This window comes from Accipiter gentilis, chromosome 18 (genome assembly GCF_929443795.1).
Source record: "Accipiter gentilis chromosome 18, bAccGen1.1, whole genome shotgun sequence".
NCBI classification, from domain to species: Eukaryota; Metazoa; Chordata; class Aves; order Accipitriformes; family Accipitridae; genus Astur; species Astur gentilis.
Window position 1 is genome coordinate 15,586,375 of NC_064897.1, and position 21,612 is coordinate 15,607,986.

At 38.5% G+C, this 21,612-nt stretch overlaps 1 protein-coding gene across 4 annotated transcripts in view; it reads right to left on the reverse strand.

Annotated features, from left to right (window-relative positions):
- BCL2L13 (BCL2 like 13) overlaps window positions 1-21,612 on the reverse strand; it is a 45,422-nt gene that overhangs the window by 14,726 nt on the left and 9,084 nt on the right. For 3 of the 4 annotated variants that reach the window (XM_049821515.1, XM_049821516.1, XM_049821514.1), the window contains exons 3-6: window positions 15,313-15,423; window positions 14,192-14,348; window positions 10,778-10,847; window positions 5,084-5,227 (exon numbers count right to left, since the gene is read on the reverse strand). In XM_049821515.1, the coding sequence (XP_049677472.1) occupies window positions 5,084-5,227; window positions 10,778-10,847; window positions 14,192-14,348; window positions 15,313-15,423 (482 nt within the window). Of the gene's footprint in view, window positions 1-5,083; window positions 5,228-10,777; window positions 10,868-14,191; window positions 14,349-15,312; window positions 15,424-21,612 lie in introns of those variants that run through there. The other variant, XR_007508630.1, reaches the window with a different exon arrangement.

The following is a 21,612-nucleotide window of genomic DNA, read 5'->3' on the forward strand; positions in this document are numbered from 1 at the left end:
TTCCCTTTTCTCGCATCTCTACCGTAGTAAACTTAGTTCTCTCTCCTCCAGTGGAGCACGCATCTCTATTTCTGCATTGTCATTGTCAAGACAGACACCTGGACTGCTGCAGAAGGAGATTTTAATCTCCAGTAACACAAACTGACTCCCTCGCTTTGCTAGGATGACAAGCGTCTCTTTGCCTTTTTCTCCTCCTGATTGTTAACAGACTGAGTACATAGATTATTCAACTACCAGCAGCAAACAAAATGTCAAAACCTGCAGAAAAGCCCAAGACAGAACACTGGAAACAGAGGACAGCTCTTCTAAGGCCGAGATCGAAAACTGTAAACACTATGTGTATTTCAAGCAAATTTACTTTTACTTTCTTCAGCATGGGCAAGTAACTAGTTAAATTCAAATCCAGATCTGAACATCATGAGACAAGAACGCTGGGAAGGCAGAGAATTTCAGCTACGGGTCACAAATACAAATACCAACCTCTTACTGAGAGAAGAAAGGTTATTAACCAAATACCGATAAACACCAATTGCATGCACTTATTTCACCTCTTTCAAACAAGTGAAAAGCAGATGGGCTCGTAACGTGGATGTGAATCTGAGAGAAAAAATAAAAGCAGCGAGCTTCCAAGCAATCCTATACTTTTTCCTCCTTATAGACATTCCCAGACTATTTCAACACAGATGAAATCTAACCATGGAAAACAGGATCCGCAGAGCTTGAGAAGAAATAAATTATTTGGGAGGAGGGATGGGAAAGGAAGGGGAAAAAAATCCTTACCAACTGACTGGCCTTACTGTGCACTTTTCCAGGAGACCAAGAATTGCTTCTGATGCAGCAGCATTCAGCCCTGGAGAAGTCAGACACGAGCAAAAAGGGAGGGGAGGTACAAGGAGGGAAGGGAGGGGAAAGGAGAAGGGAGGGAAGAGGAGGAGAAGGGGAGGGGAGAGCATGTATACTGCATGTCAGTTTCTTGAGCCCTAACATTGCTTTCAGGAAGGAGAAGAACAAAGCTACTGCTAAATCAGGCAGGGAATTGGTTTGCAATGGCTCAAGATGATAAAGGAACAAGACCTTAGTATCACCATTTGGGTTCAAAAGAGAGAGTCAGGAGGAAGAAATGTGTGTTCCCACATGTGTCTAGTTAAGAGAACCTAGAATGCCAAACATCCTTTTCGCTCCAAAAGAGAGATCATACTAAAACTCAAAAGTCAAGCAGGGCAAATGTAAGAGCTACAGCCAAACCTGTCACTGTAATTAGTGAAAAAGGGAGGCTTTCCAGAAGAAAGCACGATTCCCTTGCTTTCTTACAGTCCTTCAAACTCAGCTTGCATCCACCTGCAAACCTAAGAGATTGTAAACTAGATGGAGTAGTCATTTCATCTCTTCATTCACGTGTATGCTGCCAGCTGCATCCAAACACAATATGCAGTGCACTGCAGACATTCCTACTTGGAAGACTTTTACCCTAAAGCTGTAAAACAGATGAAGGGGAAGGGGAACAGCATACACAATGACCAGAATCGTATTATCAAAATATTGTATGCACTTGAATATGAAAATATGCCAGCTATTCTCTCACCAACCAACCAACCATTACATCCCAGTCCCACCCTACCATGAAAATTTATCTGAATTACAATTTTAGTGCCTGAAGGGAGAATGGGAGGGGAACACTGATTGTTTCAACATATCATCTCATCACTGTATATCAGCAGGACTGGGATGAAAAATAAAAAAGCAACTTCTCATCTCAGAGGCTCTACCTCTGGTATCCCACATTTCCCATTCCTCACAAGCCATGCTGATTTCTTGAAATCTACTGCATAGCTATCCAATTTACCAACCTTTATTCCCTTAAACTAGCAATTTTGCTTCTAGTTAACTGTTGTCCACCATCCTCAATCGGATGCTTTCCCGGACCTACAAGCCTCCAGAGCCCAGAAAACAACATGAAGTCTTGCACACACGCAGAACCTCGGGAGCTCTTCCAGCTGCATCATGGCTGCACAGCATGACACAGCAAGTGGTCCCAGTGGATGACACGGCTATGCAAAATTCTGACTCCACAGATCTGCACTGGGGCATAGGAAGGGTTCAGCTGACCCCTTACCTTCAACTGGCTACTTCCCTCCTGGCAAAGTTGACTTCAATCCAGAAATTGAAGAAGATCCCAAATTATGTGGTGCCAAGGAAAGAGACAGCACCAGAGACACTACAGAAATTTTCAGGTCTGCCTCTGAAAAGCTGACTCCTGTGAAGCTCTCCTCTGCTCCTGATCCACAAAAAACCAGACAGGCTGTTCTGGTATCTTCTCGGTTTTAAGTAAGTGCTTAGCAGCTGTAGGAAAGACCTATCTTCACTCCGGAATAACACAAAAATGGAACCTCTTACTGTCACAGCAACATAATTCACTGGAGACTCCCAGGTTTATACATTGCCCTTATGGCTCTAGTGAAGTATTACTGACAACCTGATCCAGCACACAGAGCCCCGGTGGCAGATGCTCATCTTAAAAAATGCAAAACACTTGCGTGACGGCTAACAGCCTGCCAGGCAGCTCTTCCCCGGCCCTTCTCAGAAACACAAACTCTCTCACCTTTACCCCACGCCCTGCTCCCAGCACTGCCAACCCCAGAACACCATCCCACAGACTCGGAACAAACTGAGAAGCATGCCACTCAGTAAAAATGAACATTTTCCTTACAGGAAAAAAAATTTACAATAAAACCATATATTCCCTTCCTCCACATTAAGCCACAAATCCATTGGGTCCCCAAGCCCATTCCCAGAGCAACTCACAAAGGGTTAGTGCAGCTACATTAATTTGGCTGGAAAGGATTTTCATCACCTTGTCTCTTTCCTCGCCTCTTCTGCTGTTTCAAAAATAGCTTTGGCTTGTTTGCTGTACTGCTTATGTCAGTCTGATTTTATGCCTGACTGGATGTATACAGACAAGCCTGTAGCCCATTAAACACCAACTATCCAGATCTGTACATACATGCACAGTCACACAAACACAAAGCACAGCCCCCTCCCTTGGAGGCCATGCTGGAAAGCTGCTTGTTTTCAGAGGCTTTGCACTATATTAAGTATGTTTATAGCAGGCCTCAAACAGGGGCTAGAGAACAGACCACAGCCTTTTCTGAGGTTAAAAAAAAAAAGCAAAAAAGCAAAATAGCACTAACATCCATCTGTCTTAAGGCTGCAAATAAGGACCTTCCCTGTGATGAAAATACTTTGAAATGTGAGTACACTTATCAAATGACCTAAGATCATTTGGCTGCATGCTGTTAGTGTTTCTGCCCATTAAAGACAAACAATCCCTCCCCAAAGGCTTTGAAAACTATGATCCACAATTGCCGGGAAGGGAAAGGATATAGGAAAGTGCAGACGTGCAGAAATTCTGGAACAAACTCTTAAAAAAACTTCAGGTAAAGTCCTGAAACGTGAGAAGCTATCTGAATGAGATTTTTCCTACTAGCACTTTTTAATCACTGGGTTTTCCTGAACAGCTTTGCTTTTTAGAATAAATCAACTTGCTGGAGCCATTTCACTAATCCCAGATTAATTCCATTCAAATCTGGCATCCTTCCCAACCTCAGTGTCCTGGTTTCTGCTAGACAGAGTTAATTTTCTTTCTAGTAGCTGGTACAGTGCTATGTTGTGTGTTCAGTATGAGAAGAATGTTGATAACACACTGATGTTTTCAGTTGTTGCTCAGTATTGTTTAGACTATAGTCAAGGATTTTTCAGCTTCTCATGCCCAGCCAGAGAGAAAGCTGGAGGGGCACAAGAAGTTGGCACAGGACACAACCAGGGCACCTGACCCAAACTGGCTAAAGGGGGTATTCCATACCAGGTGATGTCATGTCCAGTATATAAACTGTGGGGAGTTGGCCTGGGGGGATCACTGCTCAGGAACTAACTGGGTGTCGGTCGGAAAGTGGTGAGCAATTGCATTGTGCATCACTTGTTTTGTATATTCCAGTCCTATTCTTATTGTTGTTGTTGTTATCATTATTAGTTTCTTCCTTTCTGTTCTATTAAACTGTTCTTATCTCAACCCACGAGTTTTACTTTTTTTCCTGATCCTCTCCCCCATCCCACGGGGGGGGGGAAGGGAGGGGTAGTGAGTGAGCGGCTGCATGGTGCTTAGTTACTGGCTGGGGTTAAACCATGACACCCAGTAATCTAAAGCTCAGCCTTCAAGACCCAGCTCACTGGCTGTACCCTGCCTCTGTGATGCATTTTTTGATGAAACTTTCTCAGCATGCCATGACTCAGGAACGTTGGTTACCATGAATTGAAGATTTCCACAAGGAAATGCAGCACAAAGAAATCTTGATTGCTCATTCTATTCATGTTCCTATATAGGTATAACATCCAATATGCATTAGCTATTCTATCATTTATTATACAAATAAATTAGTACCTACTGACATTTCTGTAAGAAGTGGTCCCCAATTACTTACCTGCTAAAAAACCCTCCAAAATTTAAAGGAAAAACCACCATATACCATTTCCAGCAGTCACCAGAGTATGAAGGTAATATTAAAAAGATGAGCCTCTCAGGCACAGTATCTCTTGTTACTGGTATTTGCTTCTAAATGCAATTCTGTTATGTCTATTAACAGGAAAGAGCATACAAACAAAAGCTCACCATGTAGCAACAAATTAGCATCTTAACACACAGTGCATGAAAACTAGTTTTTATTTGACACCTGAGGATCTCTTCAATATCAATGGCAATCCAACAAACCAGGCATGCACAAAACTGGAACAGTCTGCCTGGGGAAATTGTGGAGTCCAGTCAGATAGGTCTTTAATGTCAACATCAGAAATGAATGGGTAAAAGTCAGTTCTGCCTTGGGGCAGAGAGGTGAAATAGATGACTGCCCAAGATACTTTCTCAACTATACGGTCCTGACCTCCTGCTTTTTTTCCTGCTTTTTCTGGGGCATTTCTTCTCTCATCTGCTTACTTCTAGCAATGCCTCTTAGCTTTCACTCCTATTAAGTATAGTATCACACTTAGAAAACGGCTTTGAACAAAGTATGAAAACTAAACATTGTCTTCTTACCCATCCTCCTTGTTGAATGATATAGTCTGCAGAATAGTCTTCTAGATATGTCACCCCGAAGTTCACAAGTGCGCTCAGTGGTTCCTGGCCCCGTCTGGTTAACTCCATCAGAAATTGTTGTAGCAGAACCAGGGGTACCAAGACCTTCAAAAACCAAGAATTGTGAATAAATACAGAAAGCATTATCAATACCACTATGTAGGTAAAACAGAAGAATTCATGTGGTCCACAGAAAAGGTCAGAATCTACAAGTCCAAAGGTATCGGGGACTATACACTTCGTTATACACTTCATTTTTGTGAAGACACAAGGCAGAAACACAATTCAATTCAGTAAAAAAGCAGCACTTAATCTGATAAGCAAAACACCACAGCCCAACTTGAGAGTTTCACAGAACAGGACCGCAGTGCTTTCTTAAGCCCCATTTTTCCCCAACACAAGATTCAGGTAAAGAAGCAGAACAATCCAGAACTTGTTACCCCAGAAGTGGAAAGATGCAACATTATAAATAGTTTGAAGGGATATGCATCCAATTTGTATTTAAAGAGCAAGCTCATATACATTCTTGAATAGATACACTGCACTAGACAGTCTCTTCAGAAGTTCACACTTGGCTTTCAGAGAGCATAGAAACAAACAACTCCTCCCAGCACCATTACATTACAGACACGTTTAAAATGACAGACCGCTCTCCGTGTTAACTCTCTCTCCAATGCCAAATTTAACACATACAGAATTCCCTCCCTCATTGCCTACTCTCATTCCTCCTTCCAAACCCTTTGTCTCTAACTGAATGCTCAGCCTTAACCCAAATGTCAGTTGCTCTGGAAGATGCAAGACTCTGTGAATCCACCTCCTTCATATTATACAGTTCTAGACACTTCCTTCTGAAATTATGTTTTTGTTTGCCTAAACAACATGCAGTTGAACTTTAAAAACTCTAAGTTTATTCTTCTAGAGCACACAAGTGGCCCTCTGGGCAAAGTTTATATGCAGCACTTTGCCAAGTTCAGGAAACTGGTATCAGTTAAGTCATTAGCATCTGAAAAAGCGCTATTATGATACAAGAGAAAAATATTTGTAAGTTTTATCACACCTAGTTTGTGACAACTGCGTTGCATATCTATTCAGTGTTCAAATAAGAACATTATTTCCCAGCTGCACAAGGTAGATGCGGGCTAATACTACTGCTCAGACTGAATTCCAAATGCCTTCTTCCTTTCTCAGTCTCCTCCTCCTTCAGCCTGATTTTCTTTTCTGTAAATATCCTCCATTACTATTCCCAGAAATCACACCTCAGGATACAAAGCTGGAGGAAGACAAATAGGAAAAGTAGGCTGGGTTTGAGATTCGTACTAAATTCATGGTGGAGTCACACTGAGATGTACCACTAAAAACAGATGGGGCCTTAAAAATGCCTGTAATCTGATAAATTTAAGATGTTCCAGCTGATAGCAACTCAGAAAGTCCAGTACTATGGCAGACAGGTTATAGTACTGTTCTGGGATGAACAGTTACACTGCAGTCACTTAACTAGGAACAGGATGGTGCTTGAATTTTAAAAGCCTTTGGGTTTTTTGAGTTTCTTGTAATTAATCTCAACTCAGGCAGGAGAGGTGCAAGCTTACATTGTGCAAACGTTAAGGAGCAGGTCAAGGTGAGCCAAGTGTCAGAAGAAACTTCGATATTTTTGGATCAAAGAAAAAAAAGCAAGCTGTCAAGACCAGGCATCTTTCAGAGGCTTTGGGCACACCCACATAACTCTACAACAGCATGAACATTGAGATCTCAAAATATTTGACATTTACTTTAAGCTGAAGGCAAGGGAAACAGAGGCAAAAAAAAGGCTGGTTAGGAAATGAAGGGAGCTCAAACGTTGGCATACTGAACATGATTGTTGCCATCTCCTTTGCCAACTTAAATATCTAATCCATCCACTCCCAAATTTAGCAAGTCTCTGCAGGCCTCAGGAGCGAGGGACCAAATGAAACTCTAATATCCAATTCCATGCAAACCAACAAACACCACCTGGTTTTCCTTTCCCACTGAAATTATTGAAATTATAGAAACCTTTGAGACCAGTACGAACAGTAACAGGTTTGCATGACCCTAAATTCATGAAAGAAGGTACATTCACAGTACTTCCATAAAGGTTATCAACAGCTTTCTGAATCTAAGAGTAGCTATATGAACAGTGATGAGATTTAACTAGACCAAAATAAAAATATAGCCTTAGCAATTCAAAGCAACTGCAATTCTTCCACCAGTATGCCTGGGAAGGGATGCTAGGGTCTATTTATATTTTGACTGAAGAAAAACATACAGAGTATCAAGCACAGCATGCCAGAAAATAGCTGGCAGGAGAAAACTTCTACGGAATAATTAAAAAAAACCCTCTACTATCAGAAGATTTCTGATTAATTGTGTAAATTAAGATTTCTGTCAATTATACTATTGCAATCCCATAGTACAATATTACAAATTCAAACATACACACAAAAAAATTATTACAAAGTCCAGAGACTTTGAAGAAGTGTATCCAAAGTAATTGCCACTTCTGCGTACTTTCTGACTATTTCAACGTAAGATTCATCTAATTCTTTACATGACTATTTCTTACATTTTTGTTGTATTATTCCTTAGCTCCACTAATCAGTAAAAGTGGGACATTAAGATGACTGCTAACCTACTTACCAGTTCAGTTGAATCTCAGTATTTGTTATCCTTTTATCTGATGCACAATAGTGTAATCATGTATTTTGGAGTATGTATATGATACTCAATTTTAAGCAAAACCCATAAAATCTCAACAGTGAAGTATTTCAATTTTTTACTACATTTATTTATTATAGAAATATAAATTGCCTTAAGTTTGAGGTCGTTTTGGTTTTGTTTTAATGAAAGCCTTATTTCAAATACAAGGTGAAGACTCCTTTTCTTTACAGAATCCAACATCATGGCTATTATTTTCACATCACAATTTCTGAGAAATACATGAAATAATTTCTTCTCCTGACTTTTTTTTACTGAGAACCAGCACTTCTAATGTCTGTGGGTAAACTTTGCTTCTGTGGGATGTTAATGGAAGAACTGAGTCTCCTATGTAGTAGTTTACCCTGCAATATTTCCTCATTCAGATTGATACTCATGTTTTAGTGACTGAAAACATTGCTTTACATCTCATGTGCTAGTCAGTTAACCAAATCTCTTCAGCAGTTCAAACATACCATTGCACTCCGGAAAAGATCTGCATCTTTAAATGGAAAAAATAACAGCTATATTTAGAAGTGTCTTCCTTCTGCTCATGCTTGTATAACGAATAGGTTCTTTGAAAACTGGTATAGCTAAAAATGACACCTTCCCAATTGTAAACCAGACAGATCAAGCCTTTGTCCACAACCTCCAACCAGCTAACCATCTAGATAATCCAGTAGCTCCCAGAAGTATATGCTTACCTGTAAGCCATGGTTCTCATCCACATAACATCAATGAAGATTTGCAAAGACTACTTTGAGTCTGCTTTGTGCCACTGAGATACTAGGCCTTTAAGTGATCATTGTGGCTCTCCGAGTGCATCACATTCAATATATTAAATAGGTTGGGCTTTTAAATATACATATGTATAATAATACATACCTACAGCAGCAAAGGCTCAGAAGTTTGAAGTGAGATTTTGTATACTAGTTCATAGGCTACTGAAAGCAAAAAGAGCATCTTGCTGTGCAAGATGCCACTACTGAGCACAACAGATACAGCTTACATGTAACTGAAAACACATTTCATCTACTAGCTTCAGTTGTTTTATGTCTTCTAGTCTGGATCAAACCACAAGCCTTGATCACATAGAATTCTGTCTGTGAGAGGGTATTTCCACATTTTTAACCCTTTGACATCTGCCACAGCTACTGGGCATCTTCAATTTCTGCTCCACCCAAGAAGCTATAAGCATACGTAACAGCTGCAAGCATATAACAGGGAGAGATTTATTATTCTGTACAGCTAGCCCAGCTAGTTGTATGTTTTCTTATTATTTAGTCGTAAAAGGGAGTAAGCTTCAGTTCTCCCAATAGAGTCAATTTAAATATACATCCTTCCAATTTTCATAAACTTGAGGTCAGCATAGCCTCATTTTGCTGCTGTATGCCTGCTAATTAGACTTAACACTATGTCTATTTATATCTACTTTTAAAAATTCTTTTTCTAACAGCTTCTTCTTTAGAGTGAAAATTAAGCTAGGTTGAGGTTGGAGGAAAGATATCTGGATCTCTTCTGTTATAAAATACGATTCTGATTAAGATGATAAAGGAATTTAAAAGGAAATGAAACCAACACAAATCTATTCCATGTCCTCAAAACAAGTATTATTAAAGGAACTGCTAGGCATTCCTGAAACATCCAGCTACCACGAAAACCATACAAACAGATGCTGTATTATTCTGTAAAATTTCCATTCTCCTTAGCTCGTGGACTGCAAGTTTTGTAGTAACAAATGTTACGGGTAACAAAGATATCTTCTGGATGATATTCTCAATCACAAACTGATGGGTACCAAAATCCACTAGTCACAGGGGCTGCACAAATGTAGCAGCCATGAAGGCTGAATCATAAACCCCCAAATGTAGCAGATCCATCTACCCAGGGCTGTATCTTCAAGAGGTGTGTAACAATAGCATATGGAGACGCAGTAGGCAACTGTCAAACTCAATCCACCTCCTCCCTTGCAAGCTGAGCCACAATGACTGGTTTTATGCTTGTTTTTAGTTTTCACCAACTGAGAAGTAAAATGTGCTAGCTTAAGCCACCTTCTTGATAACCACATTTCATGGTTGTTTAAACTAAAATGCTATGAATCACAAGATGATAAACTGAAAGCACACACACCAATTATAATTGCTGGAGCCATGGACAGTAACTTGTCAAGCAATGTTTAATAAACTGCTTTAAAAGTGCCCACACCCTTGGTTAGATGATCAGTTTCTGAAGTAAGCAGGGAAATCTAGCTAAGGAAAAGTATTTCTGGAAAAAAAAAATGTAAAGAGGGGAAAAAGATTTCTTGTTCTATTTTAAATTTAAGACTAAATTTTAACAATTTGTGATTAGATTTGAAAATAGGTATTTCATTCTTTCATTCTTTTATGATGCCACTGAACCCATCAGAGAATGATTAAGATGATGAATTTGAATGATTAATGAAAGATGAATCTGGGAACAGTAATTCTGTATTAAAACTATTATAAGATAGTTCATTTACAGATTTGCATTTTGTTTTAAAATGAAGTTTCAATTAATTTACAGATTTGCATATTGTTTTAAAAAGAAGCTTCATATCATTTGAGATAACTATGCCTGAAACCAGGTAAGCACACTATCCTTATATTTTCTGAACAATTTAAATATTTTGAAGATACTATCAACTTTTATTTTCACCATGTTTAGCACTTCTTTTTTTTTTAACAGATATTTTGAACCTGAGCTGAAGATTGACCTAATACTTCCATTAGATAACTTCTGGCTAAATTATCTATAAACTACATATCATGTCCACATCTACCATTCTGAGAGCAAAAGTTGTTTCTTACTAGAAACAAGTGGGTTCTTATTATTCTTGGTCCTCTGTGAAGCCTAACTGTAGCTAGTAAAAACACTATGGACTTCAAATAGACATGAGAGATAGCAAAGTCACTTATTTTGTACCTTGTTCCATCCACTGGCATGAACAGCTGTCTCTTGTGTGCGCTCTCGATATTCTTGATATGTCACTGGCCTGCAGAAGTTAAACCAACACTGAAAGTTATAAAAGGAAACAAAAGAACAAGAATAAAATAAAATTCTCAGTTTCCAGAGAACAAAATATTTTCACACATATTACAGCAAGTAATTTTCAAGAGCTAACAAGTCTCACATTTCAGGACATAAAACACCAGCACCAGACAGGGTCAGGAAGGCATCACCTTCTCCCAGTGATACGATTTCATATAATTAGTTAAGTGAATTTCATAATAATTTGATATTCTGCAACTTAAAGGGCATTAGGTAAGTAGGTTCTCTGATATGCTACCAAAATTTCTAAGCTCTTGCGTGTAATTTTTTATAATCTAAGACTTCAAAGATAAAAAATTCCACTAAGAAATTCATATGTGAGATAGATGCCAATGCAGAGTAAAATTTTAATAAACAATATAGGCTATGAACCAATACAGACTGCTTGACCACATTAACATTATGTTAGAGTTGAAGCCTTTATTTGCAAGAAACAGCATTTTTAATCACAACTCCCCTTTGTATTTCAGTAGATACCTCTATTTTAGATTTATCATCTCTGTACTCTGAATTGGGATGATGAAATTCCTCTCTTTCATACTTTTTCCTCCAAGATCACATAGTATCTTACAGTCAGGAACAACAAAGACTTTCTGCCATGTGACAGCAGAAGATGTACTGCTTCAAAAGTAGCTGTCCTGAGCCAGATCATGACAAAAGGCAAGTTCAGACTTCAGTTTTAAGGCAAATAGTGGTAACTGGTATTGGACAGTAAGACTGCTTATTGAACTCCAAGAATCTGTCATGATCTAATAGCCTACGGTACCATAACATACTTTTTATATGTGTATAAAAGGACAGGACAATATAAGCAAAATAAGTATTGTATCAAATAGCACTACTGTAGCAAACATGGGTAAAAGAACAGAGTTAAAGCACACTGGGGAAAACATAATTTGGGTATGTCATTTTAAGTGCATTCTCTTAACCTCATTGCTACTTTAGTTCCTTTAAAACGCAAATCCAAATGAATCAGTGGGATGAGAAGAGCAACAACAGCTGCAGGAAGGATATTATCAAGAGATTAAACAGTAGCTCTAGTTTGCCTTATAAAAAGGCATGCATATCAACACATTTTCACAGGCATTTCAGACTTTATAGGTATGTATGTATGTACCTATATAAATAAAAAAAATACTTGGCATGCAAATATTTTCCCATAGAAAACACAAGAAGCCTAGAACATCAGGCTACTAACAACCTAGAACCACTTAATTTTCAAAGACCTCATCTCAGGCACTTTCTAAAAAGAATGAACCTAGAGTGCACCAGTTACGACCCCTCAATGTCAGACAGTCAGCCAATTATCTACAACCTTTAAGACATTTAAACTTAAAATGCTGTTAGGTCCATTTACCATTTTAGACACATGAAAAGAGTGGGTTGCAAGGCTTACGGGTAATTTTCCAACTTGTTGCCAGTCTAGTTTTTTAGGGTGTAGTGAGGTATTTATCAAAACCCCAGCTCTTCAGAAGATACTAAGCACAAGTTTTTAAGGCCACATGGGACAAATGCCTGGCTTGTAAAGGCAGATAAGCTTCTGTCATTTCTGGAGGAACATGCTAGCATATCTTTTACCACCTAAGGAGAAACTTGTACCCCACATACTCTTTTCTGTGGGTAAATAATTGTTAGTTTACACAATACTGAACCTGTGTTTTGACATTATAAAAACTGCATATAGAAGCAGGCAGTATATATATCAGTTTCTAAAAGTTAAAATGGTGAGTTGAAAGAGTGTACTTTTCGCTTGGATGACTCATGGAAAAAGAAACAACCATCTTCATCTGTCTGGTCAGATGTCACACGGCACCTTTGCTGTGAAATCCAGGTCAGAGTCATAGAATCATAGGATGGTTTGTGTTAGAAGGGATCTTTAAAGATCATGGGCAGGGACATCTTTCACTACAGCAGGTTGCCCAACACCCTGTCCTACCTGACTTCGAACAGTCAGTTATAAATTATATTGGTCATAAAATGCCAACCCTTAGTTGTTGACTGGGGAGCTAATTAAGGAATAGATGGGCTAGTTAAGGAATCACAGAATGGTTGAGGTTGGAAGGCACAGCTGGAGAACATCCTGCCCAACCTCCCTGCTCAAGCAGGGTCTCCCTACAGCAGGCTGTCCAGGACCATTCCCAGACAACTTTTGAATATCTTCAAGGATGGAGACTCCACAACCCCTCTGGGCACCTGTGTCTGCTCAGTCCTCCTCACAGTAAAAAGGTGTTTCCTGATGTTCAGATGGAATGACTTCCAAATTTGTAACCTTCCCGAAGTCTGCCGTAAAGGGTATTACCTTCATGAGGGCATGAGATGCCTCTTCAATGCACATATAGAAGGCTGAAGTCCCATGCATCAGAAAGTACACTAGGTGCTGGTATCTAGGCTTCCAGTACCTTATTGTTCAAACAGTTCATGAACAGCTATGCAAACCCTGAAAGAGTAGTACTGGAGATCCTCAGCTTCTTTTGAGCCACGTTATTTAAACCAATCCACAAAACATAGACTCAGATAGCTATTTGCTAATGCTGCCTTCACAATTGCATTTATGTAACTGTCCCTGAAGTAGCACCTTCCAAATCCAGCTCTCTACAAATACATTTTGGAGGTCACTCAGAACAGCCAGAAGTAGTTCATGTGGATCCATTAAAATCAGACTGCTAATTTATAATGGAAAACCAAGCAACCACAACAATTTTACCAATTTGCAAAAGACACTGATCAAGATACTAGCATGCCAAGTACCATGTGCTATTTAAACAATAATCTTAAACTGGCAGGACAGCTCTTAAGGTACCAAGGTTAACCCAGGGGCCCACATTTGCTTCAGATGTGTACCTGAATGGTGATCATAAAGCATCTAACTACCACCCTTTCAGGGAAACTCTCCCACTCATCTTGAGCCAGACTACTAACAAACCTTCAGCTCCACTCTTAACTATATGGTAAAAGAAATTAATCAGGGTGTGGCCCAGCATTCATGAAATTGGCAATGGGAATTGGCAGCTGGCAGCTGCTAGTTTCACCAGCAACTCAAACTACTTGAATTAGTCTCAGTTCAATGATAAAAGCTGAGAAAAATTTTAGAACTTACATTACTGCAAAGAGCAAGCACCACAAAGAAGTATTTGCACATTACAACACAAAACAAAAAACCAGCCAGATAAAGGAACATTGAAAAAGAAAGGAATGCAATACAAAATGTAGTCACAACTTTAGCATTTCAGCAGCAGTCACAACACAAAAGAAAACACCTTCCCTTTGAAAAAGTAAAGGCAAACTCACTTGCTAAGCAAGCTCTGCAGTGCTTTGTGCAGATGGTCTTTCAATTCCTGGGACACTTTCTCCCCCAAATGAGCCAGGCAGTCTTCTATTGAGCTCTCTGGATTGGCAGGACTGAACACTGGGGAAGTGTGGCAGTCAAATCCTGTACTGGTAAATGCTGAGAGAAAAAAAGTATACAAAAAAATAAAAATTCATTCATATAGGAACATCAACAGTCTCAGATTTCTTATCCCACCAGTTAACACAGTTTACATGTGGTACGAAGAAATCACTACTCTATAGTCAAAGCATGCTATGAACAAATAGTAAAACAAGTATGGTCCAAATATATTCTGAAAGTGGTACTTACAAGCCATAGATGACTTTGAGTTACATTTCCCCTCCAGCTCTTATTTCACAACTGCATCCTAACCAGCATATTAGTTGAATGTGCAACTGTTCTCAGTTTTAAGCTGATGCCAACCCTGATGGAGCAGCAAGAGAACCTCTTTTCCATGGTAAAATTTGCCCACACGTGGACATAACTGCAGCAGTACTAGAGTATAATTTTTAAAAAGAATATCTTGTTCATATAACCTTTTCCTTCTCAGTTTAAAACTTCTAAGAAAGGTCTATATGGATGAACGTAAACAGATCTAGAGCCTTTCTACTTCAGATTACCAATTTGCAACACACATGCAAAGCAAAGGTTGTTTCCAAATCATCCCTTGCTGGGAGCCCTATAAAAGCCACATTTACATGTCAAAGCATGTCACAAAAAATAAACCTGGTGGAAGTGAGAAATCTGATGGTTTAATTCCACACTCCTCTGAATGTTAGCTGCTGAGGAATGATTTCACTTCTGTCATCAACTGCAGCAGCTTAAGGGCTGCTTACATTTCATTATTTATAGTAGCTTATTAAATGACATTCAACTGTTTGCTTTGGCTAGACTCCACTGCTCCAAACGGTAACGTTTAACTATTTTACTTCACGTGATGATCTGTAGAAATCTTCTGGGGGAAGAGGGTAAAGAGATTCAATGCGTCCAAAAATCTCTTTAACTAGAGTACCTGTTACAAATTAACCACCATTATAGCGCAGAGGAATTATCAATTGAAATGGGAAAATCTGTAGAGCACCTTCCAAGATTTCTTCATCAAGACGTTTTAGCTCCTCCTCGATTTCTATTTTAATCTTCTCCAAAGCCTCTTTCTCCAAAGCATGTTGTGTCATAAGCTGTTGTTGAGTCCCTAAAAGAAACCAGAGAAATTATTCAAATGTAGTACGGCAAATAAGGTAGATAATGGCATATTAACTGTAGAGGAATTCAAGGTGAAAGTTCTATTGCAGAGAGCAACATAAAAAGTATGATCCCTTAAGGGCACCTACTACAAAAGTTTTATTATATGAACCCAGAAACTACATAAACTTCCAGGCCTATTCGAGATAGAATAGGTGCTTTAAATATGAATATATTAAAAAAAATTAGAAGTGTAAGGCCACAAACAGAATATAGAAGAGCTTTAAAAATAAAGTTATCTTAAATTTAAGACCGAAATCAAACCAAGGCACATAAACAAGCAGTCATTCAAAGTAATACAGTCATTATCAAACTACACTAAAACAAAGCAGACATAGGCATAAGCTTGATTTTTAGAAGCAAAATATAAAATTTATATTGATGCCTGCAAAAAGTACAAAAATACTCAGAGCAACTATGTAATGACATCAATGAAGAGTCCTGAAATCCATTAACTGTGCATCATTTCACTGTTCATGAGGAGTTTACAGGCCACAATGAAATAATGTAAGACCAGGTTCACCTGTAACAATAGAGGCAAAAGACCCCACAATTGTCAGTCAATGGTCAATTCTTATCTCATAATCAAGTCATTTAGGAATTTGAAATGGCTGCATACCCCCAGAAGTACATGTCGTGGTATGGGATCATGAACACATATTCCACATGCTGACTAGATATTTGGTAAAAAGAAGCTGTTTCAGCCATATCATTCTGGATTACAAAGACTCTCAATCATCTTAACTATTATGTTGTAGCAAAACAGAGACACAAAACTGTTTCCAAACAAGCCTAGGTATTTAAAACATTTGAACCTTTAAGCAACTGCCTGCTGAATGTCAACTTTTCCAGTATAAGGCCATATAGCAAGGTAACTACTCAAGTAACTGTTTTATGGGATGGGTACTAATGCAAAGACTACATGTCTGGGACAGAGTTCCAGCTCAAAATTCTTGCTATTTAGCTGCTTTTTCTTTGGGCTTGCTCATCTTTATTTCTTCCATCAGCCTTCAAGCATGTCTTCAAATCCCATTCTCAAAGCACACCACAAAAATCATTCCATTAACTGCTGTCTTATTTTCACCGAATGTCACTGAATCAACCGCCTGCCACTGAGATTTTCCTCTTCCTTTCTTTCAATTCCTTAAAATGTCCTACTTGGAGATAAAATGGATCTCCACATGAATATAAAAGTGAATTTTGTGTCAACTTACTCCTGAAATAAATAAACAAACAAATAAAATTGACCACAAAACTTCCCTTTGCCAAGTAATCCCCCTTCCAGACATTTCCTTCCCTAAGTTTTGGGTCAATTATTAGTCCTCATTAGCCCTGCACTCTGCTACTTTCAACAGTATCAGTGACTGGGTTACCCAAACCACATTTTATTAGCTCTCTTACTTCTGAATATTCCTTAGAATTGTTTTTTGGGACTTCATGTTCTCTTGTGCCCATGATTTAAACACCACCTCCTGGCTGACCTTCTGATAACATTGCCCATGCCCACTGTTTCTTACTCATGCACCCAAATACTGATGGCTCTCCAACCTATCTCACCCTTTCTGCACCTACACCAACTGCCTACAGCTCTACCTGGGCATCTAGACATCATTCCACTCTACGTGTATTCTTCATTCAGCTGAAGAAAATAAAAAGGGAAAGGATTTATATCTGTAATGTTGGTATCCTCTGACTTCATTCTTCCTCATCACTTCTATTTCACATCAAAAACTTCTTTCTTCATTCCTGTGGTCTTATGAATGACTGTTTTCTTTGGTTCATCTCTATTTAAATCTGCTTGGACTCACTTTAAGTGTTGTATCGCCTTCCCCTTTCTTCCATGATGGACACATAATATCACTAGTTTTCATATCAGAGTGCGTGAAAATCATAAAAGCAATGATACTAGTTAACACACACAGATGTGTAGTAGACTGTGCATTTTCTGTGTTTAAAAACCACTAGACAATAAGCTTGCAAGGTCTCTTACATTTGCCAAATAAGTTAAAAATCCACAGAATTAACCCACTGAATGTGTGCTAATGCTTAAAAACTCAGCCCTCAATAGATATCTGTGAGACATAAATCTTTCTAAACCAATGTACAAGTCAGTGTAAAATGTTTACATTTATTTATGTGAACAGTTTAAAGGAACAACAGATAGTTTAATTCCATTTTACTTAACCACAGAGATCATCATCACTGTGTTCAGAATAACTTTATTTAGCTTCTTAAATACCTTCTCAAACAGCCTCTCTTTGCCACTCTGAATAATAAATTCCAGAGAGGAGCAAACTGTTCCTCCTTTTGGTTAATGAACAGACACTCACTAATGCCTTGTCAGTCCCTTTAATGTCGCTTCTTTGAATGACTGAACCACTGCTGCACAGTCAAGTGCAACAAGTATACGCAAGTACAAACTCCTATTTTAACCTGTGCTTCACCCTGTATATGGAAGGGACGAGGGTATTAAGAAGAGCATCCGTTCTCACGGGACTAATGTGATGATGATGACACATGACAAGCTGTCATACTTGATAATAAGTCACCCAGAAAATGGAAGGAAGAGAAATTCCATTGCTGCCAGTGTACAAAAGAGCTGTTTAGATAATCAGTGCTGCAGTCAATGGTTTCCATCTCGTAACACCCGCAACTTTGCAGCAGCTGCTGATTCCAATAGCACCTGACTATTCAGTTGTGCCAAAACCTCAAAAACCTATCCCTCCTGGACCAGTGACTGCACTGTTTATTCCCCTAACTATCAATGGACTTCAGCTTTCTGCATCTCCTGTATGTTGACCGCTACCAAAAAAAAATTGCACCTGATGTTGGAGAACAGCGTATTCCAACAGCAAATGTCCTAAGTAAGCCGTATCTTTTTCTCCTTTAGACAACTTCCAAGTCAGTTTGCAAATAGGTAGAATAAAACAGTAAAAATAGCTTCAGGTAGATGAGAGCATATTTTCATTGTTTAATAATGCAAATGGTCACACGAGAAATGGTACTTGTAAGATCCATAAACACTGAATCCTTTCCTATGCTGAAAAAATGGGTTTGCCTATTGCAGGCTGTTCATAAACTGACTCTGAAAGGCCTCTTCCCAACCCAAAGACACAACAAACCTCATTACACAGTCTTACACGAAGAAGATAGTGCATTCTACTTTCTATTTATGGAATAAATGTTCCCTTTAGCACAAGCATGTTCTTGTTAAGATTTTGTTTTTCAGGTATTCGGAGGTAACCTACAAAGTAGGGGAAAACGTATTCTGAAAGTCCATCAAGTACCATGCGCATCACTGACAATCGGACAGTGTTATGACTACTAAATAAATGTAATACTTCGGTAAAACTCCACCAATAAGGCCATTCCAGAAGTTTAGTAACAATACAAGACTAATCCGCTCCCCAGGTTTGATCCCAGGAGGAGGAGGGATGGGAAATCATTCATCAGAGGTAGAGAGCCTGCACATCGGATTCTACAGTGTTTGTGTCATACTAACAAGAGACAACAGCAACTATAAGGAGAGACTGAAAAGGTGTTATGCCTTTTTAGTTCAAGTGAATGCAAGGTGAATGAAAAAGCCATTGATGTCACAGATTGCGCCTGGTTTTTTTTCTTTCATGCTTGTAATTTTAATTTACCAATATCTCTGTTTTCAAGTTCTCCCAGGTCTCTATATTAACTTCTGCATAGTCAACATTGACTTAAAAATTTAGTTTTAGCATGATTCTAATACTTCTCTAACATCTCAGACTTTTTAAAACAATAAGTGTCTAAAATTTCTATAAGCACTGAGTAATGAAAATGTAAGAAATCTCTTTACAAACATATTGACCTGTTTCCTTCAATGAAAAGTATATCCATTACCCCAGCAAACTCCATAACACAGACTGCCATATATAGATGTAGCCCTTGATCTGAGAAATGTTTAAAAGCAGCTCTTTATAAACCATAAGAATGCTCAGCTTAAAAGAAACTACAAAAATCCAAAATATTAAGAACCAAAAAGAGACAAGACATTGCCAACTAGCAGTCAACTTTTTTTGTGGGCAGAGAGAAGGCTTAATTAAGTGGCAATTCACATTCCTGGAGGGACCACCTCTTAACTTCTCCAAGTCACACCCCCAAAAATCCCTTCCTTGCCTCAGGAAACAGCTCCCCCATTACCACAAACTGGATTGGTCTGACCTACAACATGTACCTTTTCAGCCAAAGTAGGTATGTTTTGCCCTAAGAGGAAGGTTTCTAAGGAATGAGTTATTCATCTAAGCTAAAACCACCTCAAAAACTCCTTCATTTCCTACAGACCAACAGTAGGTACTATGAAGGGTAAGTGAAGATACAGGGATGGAGTAGAAGAAAATCAAGATACTCTGCAACAGCTAGTCAAAGTGTCACCTGATGACAGAAAATTTTGCAATGACAGGTATCCAATCCATGACAGTCAAAACCATATAAAAGGGGTACTCCTATTAGATTTGGGATGGCCACTAAGGAGCCTTGAGCTCACCCCACAATCTGTGAAACCTGACCATCTTTGCCTACCCGTACATGTATTTCCTGAGATGTAATAGAGTCACTTCTAACTGAAGGAAGTGAACAAATAAACGTAACCCATTTCTCCCAATAACCCAGTTCAATGCTACTCAGCTATAAGAAACGTGTGTGTGAAACCACTAAAATGCCTTGATCACTGACTATATACAGCACTTCATACAGTAATTCCAAAACAGATAATAAATGGTCAAAATAACATTGTGCACAATAATTGGATTAAAGTCCTGAGGACAGCATGCCCCTCAGGGAAACTGTAAAACTGTCAAAACCTTGTTCACCTCTTGAGTAATCTATGCTACCGTGCAGTTGTGGCATTGATTATAGATCTTCCATATGCTATATGAATTCAGGGATTATTTAAGATTTCTCATTCTGTCAGGAAAACACAGAAAAACTACTTTCCTTCAGAATCTTTGTTATAGCCACAGGCTCATGGGATGGGGTCAAACCATTGGGAAGTAGATTAAAAAAACAGAAATACACTAGAAGTTACTCCTTGATGAAACACAAAGAAGCATTTATAATACAAATATATTGAATCACAAAATCAAAGTACTTTGACTCACTTAAAAAGTAAGTAGTACTAACAACTACAGCAGACTGGAAGCTTCTATAAGGAACATGAACTTCAAGGGAGAAAAAGCAGAAAAGTTTTCCAATATTTGATATTTATTTTCTGTGTACGAACCAGTAGTTATAAATACTACAAGAGCTCCAAAAAAATACTAAAACATCTCTCCACAATCTAATTAACAGATAACTGAGAGCTTCCACACATTTTAAATAATTGTACTTGTCTGTTGCCTCAAACCACATGAACTTAATGCAGATGACATCTTATTGTGTGCGTTTTATCAGATTTATCTGAGCAATTTGTATTATTCACCTACCTGAAAACTTATCAAAAGTAACAGAATTTACTGCTAATGGACTTTGCTTTAAATAAACTGAAGTGAGTGCTATGCAGAATCATTATTCTGCCAAAACTGTAATAGGAATAATCTCTCAAACTACTGCCCAGTTAAGTTTGCTGGATTTTCCTCAGGAGACACTGAAATCCATTACAGAATACTATACTGAAATCCACTACAGAATACTATAGAGCCATAATGTTAAAAGATTGGTTTGTCCAATGAAACCGTCTTTTCTTTAACAGCCTAGAATACCGTGGATGGTTCTCCCTTCAGTCCCTGCACTGAAGAGAAGCTATCCAAATAGAAATTTCAAAGCAGTAGTCAGATATTGATTTAGATCAGCCTTCTTTGCTTGAAGCCAGAAGTATTTTTAGCTCTTGTAATTGAAGCCATCTTTCCTGCAACAAAGTCAAGACAAACCAAGAGATCCAAAAGGAAATACAGTGAGGTAATTTTCTAAGTAATGTGCCTGAGTTTTCTCTTCATTATATAAAATCCCTCCAAAACCCATCAGTCTCATAAAGAATATTATGTCTGCAAAAACAAGAAGTTTTAAATTGAAATATCTTGAAGATTTTCTCTTATCTGGGTTTTTGGAACAAAAAGACATACATCAGAAAAAGAACTCTCTAGTATGAAATGCAGGAAAGCAGAGGTTTGTGGGA